Below are 27,638 nucleotides of genomic sequence, written 5' to 3' on the forward strand. Positions count from 1 at the left end.
CAAATGTGATCCCTGTAAAAATAGAGGCATGTAGTGGAGAGAGTGGAGTGATAAACTCACCTGAGAAAGAAGCCAGAGAGCTTCCTGGAGGCACTGATGCCTGAGCTGGGTTTTGAAGGATCAATAGGAGTTTGCCAGACGGCAAAACATGGTAAAGGCATTCCAGAGAGAGGAAACTTGCACAGAGATTTAAAGCAACATGGTATGTTCTGGAAGCCTCAGCACTCCTGGAGCATAAAGTATAAGGAAGTGGGAAGCAGAGAGGTAGGACCTGAGGTGGAAGTGAGAGGCCGAGCCTCCGGTGTCCAGGAAAGGACCTGGAACATTCACCCACCCAGAAGTCCTGCAGCTGCAGCCTTTGAAACAAGGGCAGCATCCCAGACACTGTGTCCCTCTGAGCTGAATGAGGGCTTCAGGGGCCCACTAGGCCCTGGCCCCCCTAGACTGGAGAATCACCCTCCTTGCCCTAGCTGGGTCCTATAGGCACCACAGGAGGGGAGCCCTGGGCCTTTTATTGCAGTAAAGGCAGCAGCTTCTGCAGAGCGGCAGCCGCGGTGTCTGGCATGCGGTACATGCTCAGTGGGTGTTTGCTAAAAATATAGAGGTTTTTCCCGTGCTCCACCCTGGACACCCCCTTGCCTTCTCTTGCCAGAACAGAGGGAACCTCAACTCAGGCACCCCCAATCACCCACCACCACCTTTCTCTGGTACACTGTTAATTAATAAAGTCATTTAACAGACGTTTGTTGACATGTGAGTACAAGTATGTGCCAGGCACCAGTCTCCATTCCATAGACACAGAGCCTCCATCGAGGGATTTACTGTTGCCGGGAGAACCTGGCAGGTCAACAAATTGTCAAGAAACATCATGGTCAGAGGTTGAGGTTTGCTCAGGGTGTTAGGGGAGCACAGAGGGCGGGCACCAAGCTCCTCCCTCAGGGAGGGTGTTGGGAGGAAGATGACGGAGGGCTTCCAGGAGGAGGTGAGCAAGCAGTCTTAAAGGATGGCTAGGAGGGCTGCAGGCAAAGGCAGTCCAGGCAGGGGGCCCAGCACGTGCACAGGAAAGCGGTGAGCCTCCGGCTGGTGGAGAAGCAGGTGGGCACATGGCTGCTGGGGAAGGAGTCGGCGTCTTCCTCTTGCTGCTGGTGACCCCTGTGGGTCCCACGGTGCCCCTCGGCCCTGGAAGGCAGGCAGGCGGCTTTGGCCTTGGGACGAGCCTGGGAGAGGAATCTAGGTCTGAGAAATCCCGGCTGCATTTGTCGGGCTCCTTTGGCCAGGCTGAGCCTTTCATCATCCGGGCCCGGCCTCCCTGCTCTGCGGGGGTGCTGAGAACATGAAGAATTGGATCCCAGGCTCTGACCCTCAGCCTCCTCTTTATTCCCAGTGCTGTTGTCATTATTATGAACCTTCCGTAGCCTCCTTTTGGTCCAACAGTTACGTTCTGTGATGTGACCTGTTGGCCATGAGTCTTCTCCCAGTGGGGCTTGGTGTTTTTTTAATGTACTTATTTTTCTAAGGACTTTCAAAAGTCACTGGAGTTGGTTTTATTCAGTCTGCCCATCAGGCGGTCTCTGCAATAGGTAATTAATCGGCGGCTGGAAACAGCTGGCGTGTCCCTGGGCAAGCATGGACCTGAGGCCGGGCCCTAGCTGTTGGCCCGCGTGCTGGTGAAGAACGTGGGCTCCAAGCTGAATGGGGGTTCGAGTCCAGAGCCTGGTACAGACCCGGGGCCCAGCCCGTACACGTGAGCTTGGGCGAGTTGTGGAAGAACTTTAAATTTTATTAAAATTATCTTTCATTTTTCATTTCAAGTATTTCATGAGTATATCTTCGTTGTAAAAAAAGAAAAAAGAAAAAATCCCAGAACGGATTTCACCCCATCCCAGCGCCGTCTTCGGAGACAGCCCCAGGGGTTTCCAGGTGGTGACACACCCACACGGACAGATACAGCTGTATTTTTATTTTTTGTTTTTTAACACTAATGATGTGATGTTGGATGTGTTGTTCTGCATTTGTTTTTTCGCTTAACGGTGTGTCTGGGATCTTTCACGTCTTCTCGGGCATACCTACGCCAGGGTTTCTCATGCTCAGCGCTGGTGACATGTGGGGATGGGCAATTCTTTGTGGGGGGTGCTGTCCTGTACATGTTGAGCAGCATCTCTGGCCTAGACCCACTAGATGCCACTGGCGCTCCCCTGTCATGACAATCAAACACATCTCCAGACATGCCGATACCCCCCGGGGGACAAAGTCGCCCCTCCTTGAGAACCACTGGTCTACCCCCTTCTTTCTGCTGGCTCTAGAAGATTTTTGTTTAGATGGCCATTCAGGTGGTTTCCAGCTAACTCGATGCTCTAAGCCTCAGTCTTCTCATCAATCAGATGGGTGTGACAACAGTGCCTCTCTTACTGGGCTGTTGGGAGGGTTGGATGAGCTCATGCACCTAACACGCTTAGCGAGGGCCAGGCTCATGGAAAGATTCTACAAAAATATGAGCTCTTTTAATTAACTGTGCATTTTAAAGTTCTCATTACTCTGTGACCGGGGCAGCCTTGTAACCTCCCTGACCCTCTGTCTCTTCATCTGTACAAATGCAAATAACTAATGCTTGACCTCCTATTTGTCATGGGATCAGATGAGATAATAGCCATGGAAGCACAGAGCCCACGCCTAATGCCCACTGTGGGCGATTAATTTGTTCCCACTCCTTTATTCCTTGGCTCCTTCCCATGAGAGAGGGGGCCTGGCAGGATTGAAGGGCCTTGACCCAGAGGAACTGCCCCCTGCGTATGGTCCCTCCTCCCCCCAAGCTGGTCCCAGAGCTGGTGTGGGGAGCACAGCGGGCCAGCCAGGCAGTGACTCCCAGCCTATAGGGAGGCGCCCCGTCCTGCCGCCCCTGCTGGGCCCTGACCTCTCCCTGTGTTTACTGGCTGGCGGGCCTGGCTCGGCATGGGGCAGCAGAGAATGCCCACACAGCGGGCCGGGCGCCCAGCCTCTGGGAATGAGTGTGCCGAGCCAGAATCATGGGCCGGGCTGACTTGGGGTGTTTTGTTGTCTTTCGTTGCCCGGTTTCTCTTTAAATGTAGTTGTTGCCACCAGATAGGTTGTTTCCGGGTGGTGTGGAGAGCCAGGGCTGGGAAGTGGCATGAGAACAACCCGGGCTCCCGAGTCTCAGGCGGAGGCTCAGCTCCTGGTTGTGCCACGTTCTCACTGCGACCTTGGGCCGCAGACTTAATCTCTCTGAGAAAAGGGGCCAATACTCACACCCGCCTCCCAGTGCAGGGTGAAGATGAGGTGACAAGATGCAGTTAGCACAGAGCCCGCCACCAGGGTGCCCCAGAGCGTGGCTGCTGTGGCCGATGTCACTCTCGGCGTGTTGTCACCATCAGTATGATCCTCGGTTCATGTGGCTGTGGGGGTTGACAGAGGAGGGTGTCCTCAGCCTCACCGTTAGCTGGGAGCCCACCCACCCCATCCCCTCGCCGCCTGGGAGAACTTTCTACAGCGATGGGAGTTCTCTCCATGCTGTCCAGGGCGGGAGCCACTAGCTACGTGAGACTACTGAGCACTTCAAATGTGGTTGCTGTGACTAAGGAACTGCATTTTTTAGGTTTATTTCATTTAAATCGTTTATTTCATGTCAGTTAAAATTTGAATCATCGCGTGTGGCTGGTGCTGCTGCGTTGGACAGCACAGCCCCAGACAAGCCAGACCCTGGGCCACGTCTCCAGCTGTTTTTCAACCTGATTGTTGGTGCCACGAAGCAAAACCTTAATTTAGGTGACTTCATTTTTCACAGAGGTGTACTCACTCACATAGCTGGTCAACTAAGGGTCACCTCTTACTGGCATGCAGCTGTGCTTTCTTTTTCCTGAGGGTCCTGAGACAAGCGGAAGGTCTGACTGAGAGGTCCCTACCTGGATCCAAGGGCATTGCTGTTGGGGGAGCAGATCGACGAGTCCCTCTGAAACCAGGCAGGCAGGGTCTGAGGGGGAGTCGGTGAGAGGGAGACCCACAGAACCTCCCTGGGGAGTTAGGAAAAACCGTCACCCCTTGCTCTGTGCCCAGTACAGCCCAAGACAGTCCCCCTGTGATGCTGTCAGTGACCTGCTGTGCTCCAGGCAATGGGCTTATCCCGAGCCTGAGACTCTGGAGCTTCTAGAGTTTTCTTTCCTCAAACCGTCTCAACAACTCTGTGAATCAGTAACTCTTAGTTTTCCCCATTTTGTAGGCCAGAAGATTAATGTTCAGAGAGGTTGAGTTGTTCACCCAAAGTCACACAGCCTGGCAGTCTCGGTGCTGGTCCTGGGTCTCCCGTTTCCTAATCTTGTGCCAGTGTGGCAAACAGGAAGGAGAGTGGACTTCACGTGGGCATTAACCATCCAATAACTAACATTTATTGAGAGCTGGCCTTTTTTTAGGCTCTGTGAAAGGTACTTTATGCCAGGAGTTCTCAGCCAGGGCCAATTTTGTCCCCCAGGGGGCATTTGGCAATGTCTGGACACATTTTTTTAATTGTTCGAATTTCTTAATTTGAATTGGAAATTTAGCAATATCATTAAAACAGAAATTATGAAAGGTGCAGGAAAACCAAGAATCAAAATTCCTTCAGGCCACAGGACCTTTGCACAGGAGTGGTGGTGGGAATTGGTGTCTACTATGCAGCCAGCCTGAGAAGCCTCGGGAAGCAGTGGGTTCAAGGGCCTTAGGCGGTCAGCCCTCCTTATATAAAATGAAGCATGTCTGGACACATTTGCAGTTGTCACAACTGGGCTGGGGGTGGCTGCTGGCATCTAGTGGGTCAAGGCTGGGGATGCGCTGAACATCCTCCTATGCCCAGGACAGCTGCCCACACAGGAACCACTGGCCCCAGATGTCTCCAGGGCGAGGAAACAACCCTCTGTGCACATACTCTCCTCTCCAGCCCTCACAGTGACTCTCTCTGCTCCCCCGGGCAGGTGGGCAGCTGGGGGTTAAGAGAGAGGAAGAACCTGCTCTTGGGGTCACGCCCGTAGTAACCGCTCCATCTGGGCTCACCCCGGACTGGGCTATAACCACTCTGCTACCCTGCCTCCTGGTCGGGGACTGTTGTCTGAGGGGAATGCGGATGGACGTCAGCAGGTCATGAAAGCCCTGCAGTGGCTTACGTTATTGTGGTGTCTGTTCTTCAGGGGGCAGCCAGAGTTTTCTGTTAGCTTCCCGGTGAGAGCCGTGCACACCTGAAAAGTGAGGCCTGCGAGTTAGCGAATGGCCCAGAGGGTGACAGAGGGGCCAGAGAGAGGTGGTGTTTTCCGTCGTGAGTCTTATGGAGCCACCCCCCCCACCACCCCCCAGTACGATTCCCTCCGAGTGTCTCTGACTGATGTTTGTCCCTTTTTCTTTCAGGCCATCGCTCCTTTGCTGGAAAACAACCATCCACCACCAGATCTCTGTGAATTCTTTTGCAAGGTACGGCGCTGCTGGAGTGGGGCAGTGTTGGCAGGGCCGCCCGCCTCTGCCTGTGCGCGCTGAGAGCTGGCTTTGCACGATTTGTGGAAAACCCGGGCCCCGTGGACTGGGGTCAGGGCCCTGGACACAGTGGGAGGCGAGCCGGGCATCCTGTTCTTAGGGTTACCACCTGCTCTCTTCCAGACAGGTGGGACACGAGGCCCGGTGGGACACGAGGCCCAGTGGGCCAGGGAGGAGGCCGGCTTTTCTGTGGAATGTCTCTGTGACTCTCTTAGGAAGTTGGCAGCAGATTTTCTGGGCTCCTGACGTCAGAGCCGGGTTATTATTAGCCAGGGCTCCTTTGAGCACCGGCTGGCCCACCATGGGGGCACGGCTGTGGGGCTTTCCCTGAACAGAGGTAGCGGGCAGGGCGTGCCAGGTTAGCGTGGAGGAACCCCCGAGCGGGACAACCACTCCCAGGGATGCAGCGCCAGCCTCGCCGGGGGATTACACGGCACATGCCCGGGGCAGGCGGGGCACCAGGCATCCCTCATTCCGAGAACACACCTCAGTGACCGAGGGCCGAGCCAGCACACGCTTCAGTTTGGTTCTGTACCGCGTGGTTTTTTATGTAACGATTTGACGTCCTTGAAAGATGCAGGGCCTGGGTTTGCTGCTTCCTCTGGTCTGCCTCCTGCTGACTTATTTCACCCAAACTCAATCCCTTCCCTCGCTCCCATGGGCACAGAATGCGGGGCCCCAGCCTCCTGCCACAGCCACACTGTCCTTTGAGGGGTGTGGGCTGTGTCCACCAGCAAGACAGGCACGTGGCGTGACAGAGCAGGCCCCTTAAAGGCACGATCCTTTCTGCTACCCTTATTGCTACCCTTATTGCCCCCACCCCCTGCCCTGTGTTCCCTGACCCGCACCCCAGCGAGCGTGCTCTCTCTGTTTGTCAGGGGACATGAGCTTTAGGGAGACTTTCCAGTGACCCAGAGAGTAGAGGGCGGCCCGGCCTGCTGGCCTGAAGCACCCAGGGTGCATTTCAGGCCTGGAACCCACCCCCATTCTTAATGTGTGCATCCGCCAGTGTGTGCCCTCTGGTCCACAAGGGGTGCAAGACGGGGAGCACCCGAATGTCCAGTTCGGCGTGTGTGTGTGTGTGTGCAAGAGCAAGCCTACACACGGGCATCGGGTCCTGTGCTGTGTCAAGGCCCCCGCCCCCATAGGGCACACGAGAGGAAGAACTAACAGCTTGTGAGACTGGAGACAACTAACATGGCCTTCTCGGCCCTCAGCTCCAGGACGTCACACCCCTGGGCAGGGTGGGGTCAGACATCCCAGTGTTCGGGCTCCTGAGAGCATGGCCAGCTGCTCCCTCGCCTGTCACGGAGGGTCATCTCCTCTCTCGACATTTTGTCTGGTTGAGTCCAGCACATCTCCTCCTTGTTCTCTTCTCAAGCTGTATGGTTTCTCCCAGATCTCAGTTTTCAAACTTTTGTTCTAGAACAATGGACCGTTGTTCAAAGTCAATCATACCGGAGGGTTCTGGGTAGCACTGTTTGAGAAACAGTGATGTAGAAGAAACCATCCTTTTTGGCATTCCCTGACAGAACCCCGCCCGCGTTGGTCCTAATATAGAGGACCGCCCTGTCCTCTGGAGGGAGGGGTCTCTGCCACGCGGGCCCCTGAGCCTTCGGGCAGTTTTCCCTCTGGGGCGTCAGAGCCGCGGCCTGCCCAACAAGGGGAACTTGTGGGGAACAGAGCCACCCCCACTGGGTCCACCCTGGGCAGGTGCTCTGGACATGTTGGGGCAGGCTCTCCTGCCGGACTTCAGGGCCGAGACCCCAGGATCTGAGGAAAGTGTACTTGTCTTGGATTTCCCTGATTTCTAATATCCCAGATCCGATGTCCTCATCCTGGGGCTGGAAACCCCGCACCTCAGGTCCGGGCAGGTTAGAGATGTGTCAGCGTGGCAGGGCCTTGTCCGCTCCGCCTGGGGGCCTTCAGCTTCAGTTTGAAAAACAAGCCCCCATGCTGGGGAAATCAGATACGGCTGAGAGCTGCTGGCTCATCAAAGCCAAGAGTCGAAAAGTCACAGAATGTTCGAGATTCTGCCGTCCAAACCCTAGACCCCTGGTGTTCATGCACCAGGCGTTCAAGAGACTCCTCTGTTAGGAGAATCCTAGTGCTGCAAAAACCTCGCTCTGTGAATAAGCGTGTCCGAACAGACGCCTGTCTGGACCGTCTGAAACAGTCTCAGACTTCCAGATCCAGACAAAAAGCAGACAAAGGACCCCATCTCCTGCCACTTTTCTTGCTCCAAAACAGTGAAAAGAGAGCTACGCAACAGTTTTCAGCAAGGGAGCCCGGGCCCCACTGCTGGGCTCCCTGCCCCGAGCCCTGCTCGGAGCCGCAGACAGTGTCGCTGAGCGGCCCCGGCTGGACCCACGCAGGCTCGGCGCTGACCGTGTCCTCTCTCCTCAGCACTGCAGAGAACGGCCCCGGTCCATGGTGGTCATTGAAGTGTTCACCCCCGTGGTCCAGAGAATCCTCAAGCATAACATGGTGAGTTCCCCTGACACCCGGGCCGCAAAGCCGGGGGAGACAGATGCCAGCTGGTCGGCTTTTCCAAAAATTTGGGGATGGGGTTGGCTGGCCTCGCAGCCAGGACTTGGGGTCGGGATTCTCTCTGAGTTGGGGTTCTCATGCAGCCTGGTCTCCTTGGCTATGTCCTTTTTCTATTAAGGCAACAGGAAGAATCTTTTTCACGGTAGGTACAAGTAACAAAAATACTCTGGCTGGGCGAGAAGAGCTAAGGCTCCCGTGTGTAGAGTCACAGATGAGTCTGAAGACACTCTGCCCTTCAGGAGGGGGAACTCCTCTCTCCTTAGGGGGGGGCCGCCCATAGTGACGTCCCCCTAGAGTGTGCGGTGTGGAAAGGGGAAAAGAGGGACTGTGCGGTGGAGAACCCTGACCGCCACGGCCTGGCCTGGCGATCTAGTCAACACCAGCAGTGAGTCATGTGGATGGCGTACGCCGTTGATACGGTGTGAGGAGAAGGGCACTCTCCCAAACCTGTAGCCCCAGTCTAATCAAGAGAAAAACATCAGATCAATCCAGTTGTGGGACATTCTACAACATACCTGGCCAAGCCTCAAAACTGTCCAGGTCGTTAAAACCAGGGAAAGTCTGAGAAAGACTCACAGCCCAGGGGAGCCTAAGGGGACAGGACGACTAAATGTCGTGTGGGATCCTGGGACAGAAAACGGACATTAGGGAAAAACTAAGGAAATCTGAATAAAGTACGGGCTTTGGTTAAAAAAAGAAAATACAGTGGCAGAACTTAGTGCACACTTACAGTGGAATTACACTTTTAATCTGTGTGCCCCTTTGCATTCTCTCATCAATCCAATGAGAGAAGCAAATATCGTTTTCCCTGTATTACATGTGGGGAAACTGAGGCTTAGCCAGGTCTGTTAACAGGCCCCAGGGGCCACAGCTAGGAATAAGCATGATTAGTATCTACTCACAGATGTTCATTGAGCGCTGCCTTAGAGCCAGACACTCGAGCGTATTGTGTCATTCAACTCTCATGACAGCCCCGTGACCTTTTGCAATGAGGAGGCTGAGACCCAGAAGGTTTCATAGGTTACTCAGGGAAAACTATGAGCAGCTGTGTGTGCTGATGGGCGGCACTCAGGAGCAGGCAGTCTGAAAGGAGGGCCATTGTTCCAACATGCTCTACTGCACCAGCCTCAGGCCTAGAGCCAAGTCATCTGGGTGACGTGGAGGCATCTGTGTAATTGCCGCTCAGGTGGGGCCGCTGAATTAGTTGTGGGGTGCCCAGGACTACTGCCCCCTGCCCTGTCAAGATTCAGCATGTAAAACAGCTCTGAAAAAGAAGGGCCTGCAAACAGTTTAGTTGGTGAGGTGGCTTTCCTATCTCCACCCCATGACCCTAAAGAATATTGTATAACCTACCCCTCCTTCCCCAATGAGAAATGGAAGCACATGACATGTGTGCAACTCTCCCCAAGCCCACACTCATGGCAGACATCGTTAATCAATTACAGCACTCTTCCTGCAGAACCCAGAGATAGCTTCAGATCCTTCTCAACACAGCATTCCAGGCAGCCACTACCAATTAAACCGTGTTGGTACCATACGAATTCCGTTTACCCATCTCGACCCTGAGCAATCATACACCCTAACTGAATTGTTGCTTATTTCTGAGATCCTCCTTGATTTGTGATAAATGCATTTCTTGTTTTCTGAACACAGGGGAGAGGGGTACTCCATCTGATTGTTTCTCCAGGACTAACAAAGAAACTCCCCATTGCGGGGGCAGGGGTCTGCCTTAATTTGGGCCTTAATAGTTTCAAGGGCATTGTGTGGCTTCAGCCAGTGGGAGGAAAGGGACTCTGACCGTTAACTTTAAAATCACTATGGCGTGAAGTGAGTCCAGAGTTTCTTTTGCAAAGGACTTTTCCCATCACCTGTCAGTGCCCGAGCCACACCCCCAGCATACTTGACCGGCTTCCTGAGGCCCATAAACATTTTTGCAGATTCCATGGTAGTCAACAGACTGTTTAATAAAGGGGTCTTTTGGACATCTGACTCCAAAGGGGAAAAAGTCAAAATTCAGACAGGCTCCCACGGCGTCACTGTACGGCATCTCCCTTATATTTGGTTAGTTTTATAGGACTGAAGTGTTGACCATGTTATAAGTTTCTGGGTAAAAATCAGAACAGCTCCAAGGCAAATCCAGAATTTATAGCCTCATTTTGGCCTGGCAGCCATCAGGGACCCTCCGGCACGAATCCTCACCTCACTTTGAAAGGACTCCCCCCCAGTGACCCTCAGCGTGTGAGGATGCTGTCAACCAGCGTGATCCCACTTTGCCCTCGGCTGATGACCGAACTGTCTGTGAACTGTGGCAAGAGAACTAGACAGGACCGAGGGCAGCTAGTGCCTCGTGCAGAACGGATGTGTGCCGGGCAGAGACCGTGGCCTGTCCCAGATGCAGGAGGCTCGGCAGACCTAGGCTGCCACCGGCCACGCTCCTGCTGTGTGGCGGGGACGGTGACTGCTCTTTCCTCAGCGTACAGTGTTTCCCATTAAGGAGGCGCTTGAACGTTTGGAAGTGGGAGCAATCATAGTCCACGGTGGTATTCCGAGATCTCAGAGCTTCCCCTATTCTCGGAGTGCATCTCTTGCAAAAATATCATTTGCCCATTTCGTGGATGAGCAAACTGAAGCTTAGAGATCTAGGTTAAGAGTCTCCAGGGGTGTTCTTGCTAGGCTGAAAGAAAATTAGATACAGATGGAAGCACTCCTTTAGTGTGTCCCCCTGGAGAGTTGATTCAAACAGCTCCTTAAACTGTATCCCCAAGTATGACTGTGGTCCCCTTGCCCACATGCCACTCATTGGAATGTTCTGGTGGCAAAATAGGCAAGAAGATGTGGCAGTGGTCCCTAGTGGACCACTGCATCATCTTACTTTCCAAGAGGAGCGTATTTGACTCTTCCAAAGAGGTGAAATACCCTTTATGCACATGTTAAAATGCCACCAGATCCACTCATAATGTTTGTTTCCGGAGAAATTCCTTGACTATTCAGAAATCAAATAGAAAACTTGACAGCAATTGCAGGGTTCAGCTGAAGCTGTTTTCATAGAATCATAAATCCCTAGAGGTGGAAGGGGGCTTAGACGTCGGTTCTTCCGACCCTCATTCCACGGTAGGGACATGGAAGCCCAGAGAGGAGCGCGGCAGCCAGGGGCCGCACAGCTTTCCAGGGACCCTGGGGCGTCTTCCTCAATGTGAAAGCGCAGTCAAGCTTCGTTCTTGTCTTCATGCATGTCTGTGTATGTGTGTGGGTGTGGGCGTGTATGCGTGTGCACGCACGTGTGTGTCTTCCTTCTGAGCTTTCTCCATGGCTCTGCTGCCCTCCGTGTCTACAGGAGTAATCCTGTAGGTGGGGCGTAAGCAGATGAGCCCCCCTTGTCTCGAGGGTCCTGATTGACCCCGTGGACTCCAGGTGAGGAAGCACCAGGCAGCTCTAGAGACCTCTTACGAGCGTGAGGGGGGCCTGCTTCTAGCCCTTTCATGAGGGCCCTCGGGGTCACCATCCGCAGGGAAAGTCTCTGCCGTTTTTGTTGTAGATTTGAGTCCTGATTCAGGTCGCTTTTGTTAAATGGGTTCCGCTGAGCAGCGGCAGGAGGGGGACAGCAGAATGGGCTTGGAGGCCACGGGGCTGCCCTCCGGGGTCTTCTTCCGGAGAGGCCCAGGACCACACCACAGACTGCCCTGCCCACAGCTCAGGGGGCAGAGGCCCTGGGGAGAAGGCAGGTCCCAAAGCTGACAGGCCGGCGCTCCGGGGCCCTAGTGGCCGGCGCGGAGGGCGTAAGGGTCCTTTCCTGGCGACAAAGCTCTCTCCGACCCCAGCTCTGGTCTTCCTGACACTTCTCCGAGCCACTGGCCACCAGGGAGATCTGCCTTCCACCCTTAGCTCAGCTCCGTCACCCGCCCCACTGCCTTGGGCCTTTGGGGACCTGAGAACACCTCAGTTTCCAGTAATGCCCCTCCTATAGTGTCCTTGCTCCAGCCCCGTGGTAGCCTCAGTTGCAGGGACATGTGGGCACTTAGGGAGCCTGGGCTCCTCAGGACGGGGTCGGGGGGGGGGGGGCGGCCAGCCTGTCCCATCACCTGCTGAGGGATCCTCCTTCCACCTGCTCTCTCCACCACCTCCCCCCCCCGCCCCCTGCTCCCGGCTGCCCAGCCCTGCCCTCTGCCCCAGCCACCACCCTGGATACACCCTCCCTCTCCTGGCTGAACGCACCACAGGCCTCCTCCCGTGCTCCACCACTCTCACACACCGCCCTCGGCGCTCCGTCACACACACACCTCCTCCCACACTCCATCTCTCACACGTACACATCTCCCCCACACTCCCTCTCTCATACACACCTCCTCCCGCAGTCCATCTCTCTCTCACACGCCTCTTCCCGCACTCCATCTCTCTCTCACACACCTCCTCCCACACTCCATCTCTCTCTCACACACCTCCTCCCGCACTCCATCTCTCTCACACGCCTCCTCCCGCACTCCATCTCTCTCTCACACACCTCTTCCCACACTCCATCTCTCTCTCACACGCCTCCTCCCACACTCCATCTCTCTCACACGCCTCCTCCCGCACTCCATCTCTCTCTCACACACCTCTTCCCACACTCCATCTCTCTCTCACACGCCTCCTCCCACACTCCATCTCTCTCACACGCCTCCTCCTGCACTCCATCTCTCTCTCACACACCTCTTCCCACACTCCATCTCTCTCTCACACGCCTCCTCCCACACTCCATCTCTCTCACACGCCTCCTCCTGCACTCCATCTCTCTCTCACACACCTCTTCCCACACTCCATCTCTCTCTCACACGCCTCCTCCCACACTCCATCTCTCTCACACGCCTCCTCCTGCACTCCATCTCTCTCTCACACACCTCTTCCCACACTCCATCTCTTTCTCACACGCCTCCTCCCGCACTCCATTTCTCACTCACAGGCCTCCTCACACACTCCATCTCTCACACACGCCTCCTCCCACACTCCATCTCTCTCTCACACGCCTCCTCCCGCACTCCATCTCTCTCTCAGACACCTCCTCCCACTCCATCTCTCTCTCAGACACCTCCTCCCACACTCCATCTCTCTCTCACACGCCTCCTCCCGCACTCCATCTCTCTCACACACCTCCTCCCACACTCCATCTCTCACACGTGCACATCTCCCCCACACTCCCTCTCTCATACACGCCTCCTCCCGCACTCCATTTCTCACACACAGGCCTCCTCACACACTCCATCTCTCACACACGCCTCCTCCTGCACTCCATCTCTCTCTCACACACCTCCTCCCACACTCCATCTCTCTCACACACCTCCTCCCACACTCCATCTCTCTCACACACCTCCTCCCATACTCCATCTCTCTCTCACACACCTCCCGCCATACTCCATCTCTCTCACATGCCTTCTCCCACATTCATGTCCCTCTCACACCCACCCTTATTTGTCCAGCTAGCCTTCTTCAACCTTGGCCGTCTGTCTCACCTGCCTTTTTGGTCCCCCGTGCCTTTTATGGGTGGCTTTTTCTACAGCCGAAAGGCCCAGGTCCTGGCAGGGTCACTAAGTGTGGTTCTGGGCCCCGTGCAGGGCCGGAGTCCCCGTGGAGCAGGAGCCTACATCTGGGAACCGCTCCCTCCCCAGGCCATGTCTCGTTCTTGGGCTCCTTCCTGCCCTGGGTAGGAGAAGGACTGGCGGCTCCTCACTGAGGACGACCGGGCTGAGGACACGGGGAGCTACATTGTCCTGCTGGCTTTGCCTCCTCTGTCCCCCAGGATGTCCCCACCCGCCGCAGGCCCCCAGCCCGCGCCTGCCCTGCCTCTGCCATGAGCGCGGCCTTGCTCGGCGGCCTCACAGAGCAGTGTCCGGCCCAGGGTCTGGCGCCCGGCCTGGCCATGCCCAGGGAAGGCCTGCTGGCCGGTGCTCGGAGCACGTTGGTGCAACCGCCGTCCTTGGGTGGGGAGGTGGTGCCCCGCCACTCAGCGACCACCGGGCGTGGGTGCCCTCCCGCCAGGACACGGCCATCACCAGCACGAGCAAGGGGTGCCAGCCGCTTTCTAGAAAGACGAGACAGGGTGTCTCCGCGTGGCCCCCTCCCTCCCCGTGGCCCCGGCCCCGTGGGTCCCAGCCCCTCCCTCGCTCTCCCTGCAGGACTTTGGGAAGTGCCCCCGCCTGCGGCTCTTTACTCAGGAGTACATCCTCGCCTTGAACGAGCTCAACGCGGGCATGGAAGTGGTGAAGAAGTTCGTGCAGAGGTGCGTCTCCCGGCCGGCCCCTGACCCAGCCCTCGAGCCAGCCCCGCTCCCCCAGAGATGCTCACTCCACGGGGCCCCGGGGAGCCAGGAGGCTGGTCAGAGGCCCCCAGCGTCCCATTTCTACCAGGGTCTCCGCTGGCTCCTCCCGACCACGTGTGGTCTGAGACACTTACTTGCTGTGTGACTCTGAGCCAGTCACTCTACCTCTCTGCTCCTGTTTCCTCTGCTCTTCACAGAGGATGAATTGGTTGTGTGATTAAACAGGATCATCTATGAGGAAGCCCCTAGCACAGGGCCTGATGCTCAGTCAGCAAAGGGTGACAGCCCTGAACAACGTGAGGATTGCCACCCCCTCGGGCTGCAGGTGCTGGATGTGTAGGAGACACTCCCCTGGTGACCCCGGAGGGTCAACGTCAGGGACTTAAAGAGCCGCCTCCCCAGCCTGGCCCAGAGGAAGCCAAATATTCTGGTTCTTACTCCCTTCTGGCGTTTGTGGGAGTTTTGCTTTTTCTTGGATTTTTCCTTTTCTCTTTCTGCCTCAGTTTCCCCATGTGTAAAATGAGAACCATAGTTCCCACTCGATCCGGTTAACACGCGGACTCGGTGAGCTGATGCGGGAGACACTAAGAACAAGGCATACGCTTGCCGGGAGCCTTAGCGGCTGTCGGCACGGCTCTTCTGAGCTCTTAAGAAAGTCAGAAGAGCCTGTTCCCGCCAGTTCTGAAGCGACACGTTTCATAGATGCACTCACATGGAGTCACAGAGTGTTTCCAAACCCGAACGGCGTGTCCTCCTGGGGAGCCTGGCGGCGCAGGGCCCCTAGAAAGCACCCGGGGGAGTTTGTGCAAGTTCTCAGGCCAGGCCTCCCTTCGTCCCCGAGACCACCGCAGTTTTCCAGGCCCGTGACGGGGACTGTCCCCAGGCCCCAAACAGCCCTGGAGGTAGGGGTATCAGCCCCATTTTACAGATGGAAAACTGAGGCACAGAGACAGTCATGACAGATAACAGTACCTCGCATTTATGGAGGACTTAGCAGCTGTGTCCCCAGACCCTGTGCTAGGTCAGGGTGACCATAATCATTTTCCCTCCAAAGCAGGCCACTTTGGGGAGTAAAATGAGCTGTTGTGAATAATTATTCCAGAACCACCAGGCATAAAGGCATCTGTCCCAGGACATCTGGCCACCATGTGCTGTCTTCCCATAAATTAGAAAGTGGGGTCTTTACTCTAAACCCCTGAGGAGGGGCTGTTGTCCCATTTTTAATCTAAGGAGACGGAGAGCAGGGAGTTGAAGGAGCTGTCAGGCCGCTCAGCTGCGTCAAACCCGGGCAGCCTGGGTCTGGAGCCCGCGGCCAGGAGTGGCGCCCTGCTGCCTGCGTGTGCAAACCCAGGACCCAAAGTCCCCCCTGCCAGCTGTGCGAGGCCAGCGCCCGGCCTCCCCGGCCTCCTCCGTGGGCCTCGCTCCTGCGGCTGCCGTCTCACCTGCCCTCTGCTCTTTTCCAGCATGCACGGCCCCACAGGGCACTGCCCCCACCCGCGGGTCCTGCCCAACCTGGTGGCCGTGTGCCTGGCCGCCATCTACTCCTGCTACGAAGAGTTCATCAACAGGTCAGTAACCGCCGCCACGGAGGGCCTGGGTGGGGACAGGGAGGGGCCGAGGCAGCAGGCTCGGTGGCCAGCACACACCTGACCAGGCCGGGGAGGTGGAGTGGCTTTGGCGACGCTGCCTCCAGCATGGCTGCCGAGTCCCGTGTGCCCCCTGGTTCCAGGGCTCACACCCAGGGATGGTACTGGAAAGGCAAACCCGTGGATCCACACCAGCCGCCACGAGGCCATTGTGTTGACCCAGCCTCGGGAACAAGTGTTTTATTCTGAAGATTTCTCACCGCCTGGCACATGCGACACATCAGGGCGTGTGTGTGTACACACACGTGGGCACATGTTTATGCATATCTGTGAGTGTGGATGCCTGTAACCTGTGCATGTGTGGGTGTGCACTAGGGGTGCGATAAGGGCTCCTCCCTTCCACGTCATCCGTGAGCACAGCCGCAGCCTTCACACGTGTCTTGAGTGCCTACTGCGCGCCAGGCACGGCCTTCGGTGCCAGGGAGGAAACGAGAGCTCGGATTCACTGTCCCCTTGGAGCCGTACCACACCTGGGAGGTGACGGACCAGTAGATACGCAGGATTGTGTCAGATGTGAGAAACATGAAAACAATCAAACACGGCACTGTAGTCTCGAGTGGCCGGAAGAGGGCGTGGCAGAACCACTGCTTTGGGTCTCCCTGGCTTTGGGCACCAGCAGCTTATTAGGGCGGTGACCCCAGGCAGCACTGGGAGGGAGCCTGGGAAGGGAGGACAGCCAGTAGGGTCTGTGTTAAGCAGGTGACTGCTGCAGGCACCTGTGCATCCTCCACTGGGGCCTCCTGGGAGACCATGTGGAACACATCTCAGAGTCATTCCCGTGAGGGATGATGACGCTGGGATAGTTACTCACCAGCTCCCATTCCTCCCTGATCGAGGATTGCTCCTGGGATGCGGAGTGACGCGGATGCCATTAGTTGTGTAGAACTTTCCACAGTGACCTCTGGGGTTGTTGGAGAGGATATGATATGTAGGGCACAGATGGCACCTGCTGCGGCCATCCTGTCCAGTTGTTCAGGTGGCACACTGCACAATTCCAAGGGGACCAAAATGTGTCTAGGCGCTGCTAGAGCTGGGGGCAGCACAGGATTATATTTCAGTGTTTTCTCAAAGAAAAGGCGGTGGAACATTCTGAGTCACTAAAAACCTGTGAAAATGGGGCTTCTGTAACAACACTACTTTGAGTTCTTGGTGAAGGGGCTGCAAAAGAACCCTCATAAGGGAGTATTTTCTTATGACAGGGCATGAAAAGAGAGGGTTACTACTTTTAGTGTCCTCAGCCCCAGGTGTTGATGTTCGGAGGGGATCATGTCCATTCTTGAATCATTTCCCTGTTTAGAAAAAGGTGATGGTACCCCTGGGGCCAGAGCATGAAGGTGTCACGCTGGTCATTCCCGAGTGCCTCTTCCATGCCCTACAGCATGTTCTATTAAAGGGGAAAAGAAGAAGAGGAAGAGGGAGGTCAGAGGGTAGCGCGTGGCCTGTACAGCCATCCCGGCGTCCCTGTGGACGCAGATGGGCACCTGCTGCCGCCTCGCGCACTCTGGCTCTGGAGCTGATCGGCATGCACTTCAAACCCAGGTCACCCCAGGGAGCAGGAAAGGCCTGAGGAGTGTCCCCCACACACACCCTCAGGCTCCTTTTCCTCCTGAAGCCTCTGACTCGTGGCAGCCTCCCTGGGCCCGCTCACGGACGCCCGAGCTGGGACTCGGCTGGGGGCAGGCACGGGAGCAGGAAAGGCGGATCCCACAGTTTCCCCTCTGCATCTCTGAAGCTCTGCCCGGGTGCCCTGGGCCAAGGTTCCCCTGACTCCGGAGCAGGAAGCAGAAAGACAAGGACACTGGAAATCGCTCTCCCAGTTCCCACCCCAGGAGAAGGGCGGAGGTGGGAAGAACCAGAATGAGGAACCGTGCACACTGTTGCACAGACAGAGGACTAGAGCCAGCAGCAGCCAGAGCCTCCATTCTCCCGTCCGCTCAGCGCTCCCTCAGTGAGGGCCCGTCCTGTGCCAGGTGCTGAAGGCACAAAGGCAACCAGCCGGAGGGGGCCCCGCCCTCCCAGAGCCGATGGCCGAGCAGCAGGGGCCGGGTGGGAGCCAGTAAGCACGCAGATACAGGGCAGCTTGCTCAGGGGGTGATGGAAGGAGCCAGAGGCGTCATGTACCTGGTTCACAGGAGGGCGTGTCAGCCCCAGCTGTACGTCAGTCACCGGGGAAGGCTTCACACAGTCAGAACAGAAGCCTAAACATACTCTGCCCTGCGGCCCAGCAGTTCCCCGCATCGTGGCTTTTGGCATGTTCATCAGAAGGCGTGTACGAAAGTTTAGAGCAGCGTTATTTGTAACAGCCCGGCACTCAAGTCTGCGTCGATTCCAGCATCCTACAGTGGTAGAGTGGACCAGTAAATTGTGGTCCGTTCACACGAAATGCCACGTAGCAGCAAGAGCGCACAACAGTGTAACAGGCAAACCACACCGCATCTCACGCGCGGAACCCTGAGAGAGGAGCAGACCGGAAAGGTCCCTGCTGTGTGAGCCTTTTTCCTTGAAGCTCAAGAACAGGCCAAACGAATCTGATGACAGAGGCCAGGATGGTGGCCGCCTTCGGGGTGGGGAGTTAGACGGAAGGACATGACAGAAACTTTGGGTGCCCAGAAACATTTCACAGCTTGATATCCCGGTCAGTGACTCTCAGCCGCGGGCAGTTCTGGCCCCCAGGGGATATTTGGTGACATTTGGAGACATTTTGGGGTGCCACAACTTGGTTGGGGAGGAGGGGTTTTCCTGGTACCCAGGATCGCCGTCAAACCCACCACCACACGCAAGACAGCCGTCCACAGAGAATTAGCCGAACCGTCTGATGGGCCTAAAGTGTCGGTGGTGCCAAGGTGGGGGAATCCTGGTCGGGTGGGTGGTTCTTACCAGGGATGTGTGAAAACTCCCACGGCCCCGCACCCGGGGTTCATGGACCAGCCTGGGCTGCATTTAAGTTCCCGTGGCGGGGCTGGAGCCGGGGCATCTGGAAGCACACCTCTTCCCGGCCCCGCAGCCAGTGATCGAAGCTGGGAGCTCGAAGTCGGTCCTGGTGGATGTATTTACACCCCGCAAACTGGCCCACGCTGCAAACCAAGGCTCCTTTTTTTCTGGAGAGTTGGTTGACACCGTTGAGCAGCATCCCACTGGTTAGAGCTTGTATGAGGAAGTGAAAGGTTCCCCGGGCCCGGCCCACTGCAATCCTGATTTAATTGGGATGGCTCGGGCATTGTTTTTTTTTTAACACCCCAGGCAAGTTGAGTTGTGTGGCCAGAGTTGAGAACCCCTGCTCCAGGGGGAGGTGAAGGAGGGGTCCTTTAGGGAAGTAACATTTACATTGAGACCTCCTGGCTGTTAGCAAGGCGGGAGGCAGGACAAGGTGGTCAAGGCAGAGGGAACGGCACGTGCAAAGGCCTGGCGGTGCAGACGGAGCCGCCGTGAGTCACAGTTTTCTGTTACGGTCCTTAGCCGCCTGCTGCAGAGTCACCCGGGGTGCTGCTGCTTTAAAACGCAGACTCCTGGGCACAGCAATTTTGGATGGGGCCCAGGAATCCACATTCTTGGCAAACGCCACAGGGGGTCAGAGCCACGCTGAAGGCCCCTGCAGGGGGCAGTGGAGGAAACTGAGTGTGGCTGGAGCAGAGAGACGGACAGAGAGGCAGAAGATGCAGCTGCGGAGGAAGGCTGGCCAGCCGTGAAGAGCCGTGTCCAGCCGAGCTCTGAAAGCTCCTGTGCTGAGCCGCTCCGGGGGTCCTGTTAAAATGCAGGTGTGGCAGGTCTGGGTGGGGCCCGAGACTCGCTGTCTAGCACTCCCAGTGCTGCCCAGGCCGCTGGTCGGGGACCACGCTTGGGGTGGCAGAGCTGTGCCTGTGTTTGAGCTGTGAGTTTTTCCTCTGAGGGCATCGGAGTCACTGATGGGTTTGAAGCAGAGAAGGGACCTGAGGAGATGTCAGTTTCCAGATGATCCCTAGCTGCTGCAGGATGGACTGGGGGGTGGTGGCACACGTGACTGGGGGAACCCCGAGACAGCGAATGCGACCAGGTGCCCAGGGTGGCAGCATGCGGCAGGCGAGGCGGGGCCTGCTGCCTCCTTTGCAGGCTGCCCCAACCCCCAGCTCAGAACCGCCCAGCCCCGGGAGCCCACAGGAGCCTGGCTTCCAAAGGCTGCCGTCAGTCCCTCCAGGAAATCGCCCCGAGGGCTGCTAAGCTGCCGTGACCTTTCCTGGGCTCAGGTCCATCCCGGCCGCTGGTCAGTCCCTGGAAGATAAAGCCCTGTGCTGTTCTCCGGGCGCGTCCTCAGTGCTCTCGGTGGGTACGTGATGTACTCACACGCAGAAGAACAGACAATTTGACCCAGGTTAGCATAGCTCGCCGGAAAATCACCCGGTCTGAGCCAAACAGCCTTGAAAATCCACTCCTAAACCCTGGCAGAGGCAAACAAAGGGAGACGGAGCGTTGGGCGTTTGGGGAGCAAGTGAGCTCTGAACGGAGGAGACGGTCACACCGCCCTCCCCCCTCGGACCACACGCAGTTTTCCATCAACCGTAGAATTCTCGGACTTCAGCTGATGGCTTTTGTTTTTCCCCAGCGAAGTTTAAAGTGTATTTATTAAACTCCGTTGGTGGGCTCAGCTCAGGCCTGGCCCGTGGCACGTGCTGGATAAACTCAGGCCCTCCATGTGTGTTGGGTCCGAGTTCTGCACTCGGCCTGGCCCTGTGCACAAGGAGCACGTGTGTCTCTCTGGAAGCACAGGGCGCATGCGTGTGGCACATTGAGGCAGGGACCGGACCAGCAGCTTCTGTGATCGTGCTGTTGTGCTGCGTCTCTGGGAGCAGCGGACTCAGTCTTGACTGCACCCACAGGGAGACCTAGAAGTTAGTCGTATCCGGACCCCACCCCGGAGACTCCTATCTAATTGGGCTTTAGGATGTTTAGAAGTGCCCTGAGGGACACTGGTATCCAGCCAGGGATGGAAAACTCTAGTTCAGGGGCGGGAAAGGAGAGGGCGGGGGGTGGAAGAAATCAGAGAAGACTTCCTGGAAGAGGAGGACCTGCATGAGATTCTCCAGGATCTTGGAAGCCACCATGGTCATGGTGTGAGGAGCCCCGGCTTTGCAGTCCGAGACCTGGTTTCAAGTCCCAGACCCCTCCATTTACGAGCCCGTGAGCCAGGGTAGGTCATTTGACCCCTAGGTGCACGTCTTTCTTGAGCTGTGAGGGTCCAGGGGCAGCAACAAAGGAAACCCATTGCTGGAATTACCTTCCTCCTGAGGCGCCTCCCTTCTCCTGTGAAGTTTGAGCCCTCAGTGAGAGAAGGGCTTTAACCAGCTTCAAGGCACTGACAAGTCCTGCTGTAAAGCAGCCTAATCTCATTGTACTTGGCCCAGCATTTCCCAAACAAATGGGACATCAGTGATTCCACAGAGCCCTTTCCTCAGTTAACACCTGTTAACATCCTGCACAGCATCGTTCCTCCAGGCTGTTGGAGAGGCTGCCCCTGGGGTGTTAGCCAGGAGCAGTGGGGGTGCTCTGGACAGGAGGGACTGCAGACTCCAGAGGACTAGAATTCTGGGGTTTGGGATCCCCTTGGAGTGACTGCTCAGGTAGAGGGAACACTGAGCTTTCTCACCTGCTGGGGAGGGGGCAGTAGAGGTGGGGCCTGGGCCTTGCCCTGGAGGACAGGATGGCATCAGGCTCAGTGGAGGAAGTGGTTAGACTATAGGAAGCAACCAGAGGTAAAACCCCTTAGTGGGTCTCATAGGTGTGTCAGGAAGGTAGCCAGGAAAGACCCTGGTGGAGGTGTCTCTAGAAATTGACATTCACTCATTTGTTCAACAGACGTGTGTTGAGCACCAGTGTGTGCAGGTTTGGATGCCATCTCCACCCCTCCCTGTCTTGAGACCTTGGGAAGCCACTCGCCCAGACCGAGCCTCGGTGTCCCCCTGTGCAGTGGGAGATGCCAGCGCTGGCTCATAGCCGGGCCCCAGGGTTCAGGGAGGCATTCACTGCGGTGGAGCGTGGCGCGTCAGAAGCGCTCACTCGATGGTGGCATGCAGCTTTTAGGACTTCTCGGGGCCATGTGCTGGCCACCCGTCCTCACGGCCTCTCCCGCCTCTTCCCCCAGCCGCGACAACTCCCCCAGCCTGAAGGAGATCCGGAACGGCTGCCAGCAGCCCTGTGACCGGAAGCCCACCTTACCTCTGCGCCTTCTGCACCCCAGCCCGGACCTGGTGTCTCAGGAAGCCACACTGTCCGAGGCGCGGCTCAAGTCGGTGGTCGTGGCCTCCAGCGAGATCCACGTGGAGGTGGAGCACACCAGCACTGCCAAGCCGGCGCTGACGGCCAGCGCGGGCAACGACAGCGAGCCCAACCTCATCGACTGCCTCATGGTCAGCCCTGCCTGCAGCACCATGAGCATCGAGCTGGGCCCCCAGGCCGACCGCACGCTCGGCTGCTACGTGGAAATCCTCAAGCTGCTGTGAGTGTCCCCTGTGTGCGCCTGGCACCCGCGAGGGGGCGGGGGCGTGGCTTCACAGCTGGGTGTGGCCATGTTCGCTGGTTCGAGGCATGCGGAGTGTGTGCACACACATGCATGAGTGTGTGTGCACACTTGAGTTGGGGTGTGAGTAAGTGTGAGTGTGGATACACAAGATGCAGATGCAGACTATGAGGGCACAGATTTTGGGTGTGTATGTCTCTGAACATATGCCGAGTGCATGTGTGTGTGTGTGTGTACATGTGTGGGGTGCATGCAGGCCTATGTGTGCACATGTCTGCTTGAGTGGGCACATGTGTAGGTCTATGCACAAGCATACATGTGTGCATGAGTTTGAGCACGTGTGTGTGAGTGTCTGCCTTCACCTGCCAGGGTGTGCGTGAGCACACGGGTGCCCAAGTACATCTACAAGCATGTGAACCTCTGTGCATTGTGCAGGGTGTGGGCTCATTCTGAGTTTGCGAGTGTCTGTATGTGTGCAAGTGGCTTTGGGTATGTGTGACGTGACAGCAGATGTGTGGTTGCCTGAGTGTGTGTGTCCAAGTGCACGAATGTGGGTGTGTCTTGGCACTTGTGCTACTTTTGTGAATGAGTGGCTCTGAGTGCATGTGTATGGTTATGAGTGTTTGTGCACAAGAGTTGAGTGTGTGCATGTTTCTCTGCGTGCGTATGCAAGTACACCTGTGAGCCAGTGTGAGTGGGTTTTGTGTTGGGTGATCCCTGCACGCTGGGTGTGCTTGGTGTGGATGTCTGTATACGGATGTCTGTTTTCTTTTGGCGTGTGTGTGGCTGTGCACGCTTGGGCCCGTGTGCCTGGGTGTCTCTGTGGTTGTGTGTGCACATTGGTGTTGTGTGTGCACATAGCAGTCTTCTGTGTAGGGCCCTTGTGGACTGTGCCGCGGCCCAGGCCCCCGCCTCGTCCTCCTGAGCTCTCCCATGGGCAGGGAGCGAGTGGTGTGCAGGAGCCGGCTCTGCAGGCCTGGCTGGTGAGGAAAGCTCCGGAAAAGGAGCTAGGAAACAAGACGGGTCACCTCTAGGTGGTGCCGCTTCTGGCCCGGGTGCTTCAGGCCCGTCTGTCCCTGCCCCTCCATGAGCCTCGGTTGTGTGACTCTAGAGTGGGAACATCTTAATCTTTGACCCTCAAGAGTCTTGCCAGCAGTGCCATTTACCTTGTACCACCTCAGACCTGTCTCACAGTCACGTGCGCCTGGTTCCTGGAGCCCCGGGTCCAGGGACCTCGTGGCTGGCTCCCTCTGCCCTGCACTGAGCTCTCCGTTTCCGTGGGCCGGCCTGGGCTGGAGAGCCCAGCAGGTACCTCGCCTGCCTCCCACAAGCCCTGTCCTTCAGAGCAGAGCTCGGCCCTACTCTCAGGACCGGGGCCAGGAGCTGGCATTGCCAGGCGAGTTGGGGGTGGCTGGTGGGCTTCTCAGAGGAATTGGGGGTATGATGGCGAGGTCACGTCTGACTGATGCGTGGCACCTGTCTGAAGGCGGGGCACCAGGGCTGCCCGATCCGGGGGGAGGCCCGGCTCCAGGGTCCCGTCCGTCTCAGCACGTCTCTGAGGCTGTGCTGCGTTCCTTCTCCTCATGAATCTGTTGCTCCCAGAGCACACTTAGGGTCTGCTGGGGGGTGGGGGCGACCTGCCGGCTGCCTGGCAAGATGGCGGATGAGGCTGGGGGCTGCCTAGGGGTGCCCCCGTGCTCTAAAAGCAAGGCCTGTGGTGTCTGTGAAGGTGAACACATGCATACACACCCTTACACGTGCATGTCACACACTGGCTTCTTGTGGTTTGAAAAGAGACTCCGGATGCAGCAGCTCCTATCACTGTCCTCTGCCCTTGCCTCGGCCCCGGTGAGGAGAGGGTGAGGGCTCCCGGGCGGTCAGGTCCAGCCTCGCCCGTGGCTCTAGTAGCAGAGCCAGCCGAGGCACAACTGCATTAGCAGCCTTCCCCCCAGGCCCCTGCCAGTCAAAGGACATTCTAGAGTCTGCTCAGAGAGCATCTCCGAGAACACGTGTCGGTTTCCTCAGGGCAGGCGGGAGTCCCACTTTCTCCCAGCAGTGGCTGTCGGCCCTCTAAGGGACAGGTCAGCCCTGGCCCCCTTCTCCTCCTTGCCCTGGAGGAGACGGCCTCCGACTCCGCTGTTTTCCGCGAACACCTGGAACTCCCAGGCCTTCTGCTGGCCTGGCCCCGACTCGTGTTTCTCATGAAGCACTAAGGGCTTGCGTTTCATCATGCAGTTGACACGCGGTTTTTTTCCTTCTTCATAAACACGCTCATGAATGAGGACTCTGTTCTTGCTGACCTCCTGCCTGCCCGCATCGCCCAGCTGCCAGGGCGTGGGCGGGGTCAGGGGCTGCCCACTGGGAACCGGAGGTGTTCCTGGCCGCTGCTCAGAGCAGCAGCTCACAGTGTGCCCCGAGGGCTACACGCAGTGGGGGGTTTATACTGCTCGGAGCTTCTATTACCCTGAGGGAGGTCAGAGCAGGATTTGGGCCTGAGCACTTCTTTTCCTAGAAACTTCCTCATCCAAGTCTGCTGCTGCCTGGGGGCCGCTGGGGGCCTCAGACATGTTGGCCCAGTGGCTCAGAGCACTCCAAAGTGTGATGCCATGGAAGAAGGACAGATGCAGAGCCAGACAGTGCTGGTTCACAGGCCACAGGCACCAGTGTTAGCCTGAGACCCTGGGTGCGTTCCTGTCCTCTCAGAGTCACAGCTGCCCCCGGGCGTTGGAGTGAGGTGGAGGGCCTGGCTCCGGGCTCCAGCGCAGAGTAGACACCTTGCAGGTGTAGACACCGGGCAAATGGGAGTCACGCTTTCTGATTACAACTGTGTCCTCTATTTTAAGATGCCATTGAGAGGAAGATGTATTGTTGATTTAGTAGCCGCACTTTGAAAGGAAAAAAAGCTGAATATGGCATTCAGTGCACCCCGGATGGCAAGAAGCGCGCAATCTGAGAATTGAGGAAATGCGGCTACATCACTTAATCTGCTGTGTGACCGCAGGTGGCGTTCGTGACTTCCCGGGGCCTCAGTTTTCTTGTCTGTAAAATGGGTGTCTTTCTCAGGGCTGTTGTGAGAATTTAGGACCTTTCCATGCTGGCCCAGTGCTGGTTCTTGACAAGAGTGGACTTCTATTATCAAGGAGAGCCCCCCAAATGAGAGTGGTGCGTAAACAATGAAAGAGCAGAGGATCTCATGGGAATGGAGGGTCTTAAGAGGCAGTGGGGGGGCCAAGGAAGCCACGCTTAGAGCCTTGGCCCAGTTGGCCAAGCCCGTCCCGGGGGGCAGGCGCTGCTGGTCCCAGTGAGAGTGGGCCCACCCTACAGGCTCAGCCCCTGATGAGTCATGTTGCCATAGGAAGGCCTGTGCATCGTTAGAATTTGACACCTTTGAAAAGTAATGTAACCTGCAATAAAAGCTCCCTGGATACCCTTGAAAAGGAAAACTGTTCCCTGCACAGGTCAAGGTTCCCAGGACTGCCTTGAGAGTTAAATAAATTAGTGTGTGCCTGGCATTCGTCCCAGCGCCTGGCACCCCGCAGGCTGACGACAAGGACAGGTGCTCTTATCTCCATCATTAGCATCTCCGTTGTAGGCTTCTGGTAAGGGTTTTAAATGATGCCTGCATATGTGTATATGTGTTCATATATGTAGGTAGATGCATGGATCGATAGCTAGATCTGTTTGGAAACTTTCAAATGCCAATTCCTGGGGCACGAGGCCACTCTGTAGAAACTCAAAGCTCCCTGGAGCAACTGAGGCCAGTGCACCTGCTCTGCGGCCCTGGAAGGTCCTTGATGGGATGACGGGGCAGGTAGAGAGAAGGAGGGGATTTGCCCAAGTCCCCACCCTCAGAGATGATGGCCACTTGCTTCTCACCTTGGGTTTTAATCCCTGGGCCAGCTGGCTTGTCTTTTGAGGGAGCAGATATTTCTAAATGTATGTGCATGGCAAGAGTGAAGCAGAATGAGATGTGTCCCCACATGCCCTTCTTGCACCCTGGGCCTTTCTGAGGTGCTTCTCTCACGGTGTTCTAGAAAGGCCGATGGGTTTCTCTCTGGTCTCCCAGCCTCACTCCACCCTCAGCTCACCCCCGCTCACCACAGCGCCGGGGGCCAGCAGCATGCGGTTCTCTGGGCTGTAGCCCCGAGAGAGCTGGGGTTCAGGTTGGATGCTGTCACGTGCATGCAGCTGTCAGGGTGAGGCCTGCCTGACCCCAGCCAGTGGGCTGGGGACTTCTGGCTTCTCCCAGGCTCGTGGGGCCCCGCTGCCCTCAGGCCAGTGCATCAGCTGCTGTCCTGCCAGGCAGGGCAGCATTCTCCCCGTGCCGTGCAGATGATGCCGTGAAGGTGGAGGAAATGGCGTGGCTGGGAGGAAGCATCTTGTCCACAGACAGCTCAGAGCTCGGGTTTAGGCGACACCTGTCAAGTTGGGTTACAGTTCCGCCAAGCATGCGTGTCTCTGCCAGGCCAAGGAGGCTGCCCCATGTCCATCGCTCACCTGTCCAGCCTGTCCCTGGTGTTACCCCCACCCCAGCAAGAGACAGGAGTACTCAGCCATATGGGCTGTAAACCACTCATGGATGGCAGCATGAGGTGGAGGCCTGGGCTTCGTGCGCAGAACCTCGTTCAGGTCTAGCTTCTCCCCTCACGAGCTCTGTGACCTTCTGCAGGTGTCCAGACCTCTCTGGGCCTCCGTTTGTCCTCTATAAAGGAGGGTTCTAAGCCAGCCTGGCCCCATTAACATAAGGATTAAGTGTTTGAGTGCTTGACACCTGAGGCCCTGGGGATGCTTAAGGCACCTCGTCTGCCCTCTCTGAGCCCAGGGAAAGCCTGGCTGTCTTTCCTCCTTCCTGGAGGTGGGCACTCAGGCCTCTCCCAGCCTGGCCTGCTGCTCTCCCTTCCATTCCCAGCCAGGCATGGCCAGGGGGAGAATGCCTGATAGCCAGAGGCAGCCCCCCTGGGACAACAGACCTGCCTGCTCCAGGGCAGCCAGGCCACCCACCCTGAGGCTGGCACTGCTCTTTAGATGCTCATGGCAGGTGCTCTGCTGGCCACAGGAGTCCCACGCCCCATCCCTCGGGCCTGGCCAGCCCCAGGCACCTAGCCTCCCAGCCTCTGGCCAGCACACCCACCTCACACCACCAGGCAGCTGGAGCAGG

At 57.0% G+C, this 27,638-nt stretch overlaps 1 protein-coding gene across 4 annotated transcripts in view; it reads left to right on the forward strand.

The window, feature by feature from the left end:
* The window catches only part of CMIP (c-Maf inducing protein), a 241,060-nt gene that overhangs the window by 192,276 nt on the left and 21,146 nt on the right, over positions 1-27,638 (forward strand). For all 4 annotated transcript variants that reach the window (XM_070612375.1, XM_070612376.1, XM_070612377.1 and 1 more), the window contains 5 exons: positions 5,386-5,448; positions 7,915-7,995; positions 14,205-14,308; positions 15,811-15,915; positions 22,106-22,459. In XM_070612375.1, the coding sequence (XP_070468476.1) occupies positions 5,386-5,448; positions 7,915-7,995; positions 14,205-14,308; positions 15,811-15,915; positions 22,106-22,459 (707 nt within the window). The remainder of the gene's footprint in view (positions 1-5,385; positions 5,449-7,914; positions 7,996-14,204; positions 14,309-15,810; positions 15,916-22,105; positions 22,460-27,638) is intronic.

Source organism: Equus przewalskii, chromosome 3 (assembly GCF_037783145.1).
Source record: "Equus przewalskii isolate Varuska chromosome 3, EquPr2, whole genome shotgun sequence".
NCBI classification, from domain to species: Eukaryota; Metazoa; Chordata; class Mammalia; order Perissodactyla; family Equidae; genus Equus; species Equus przewalskii.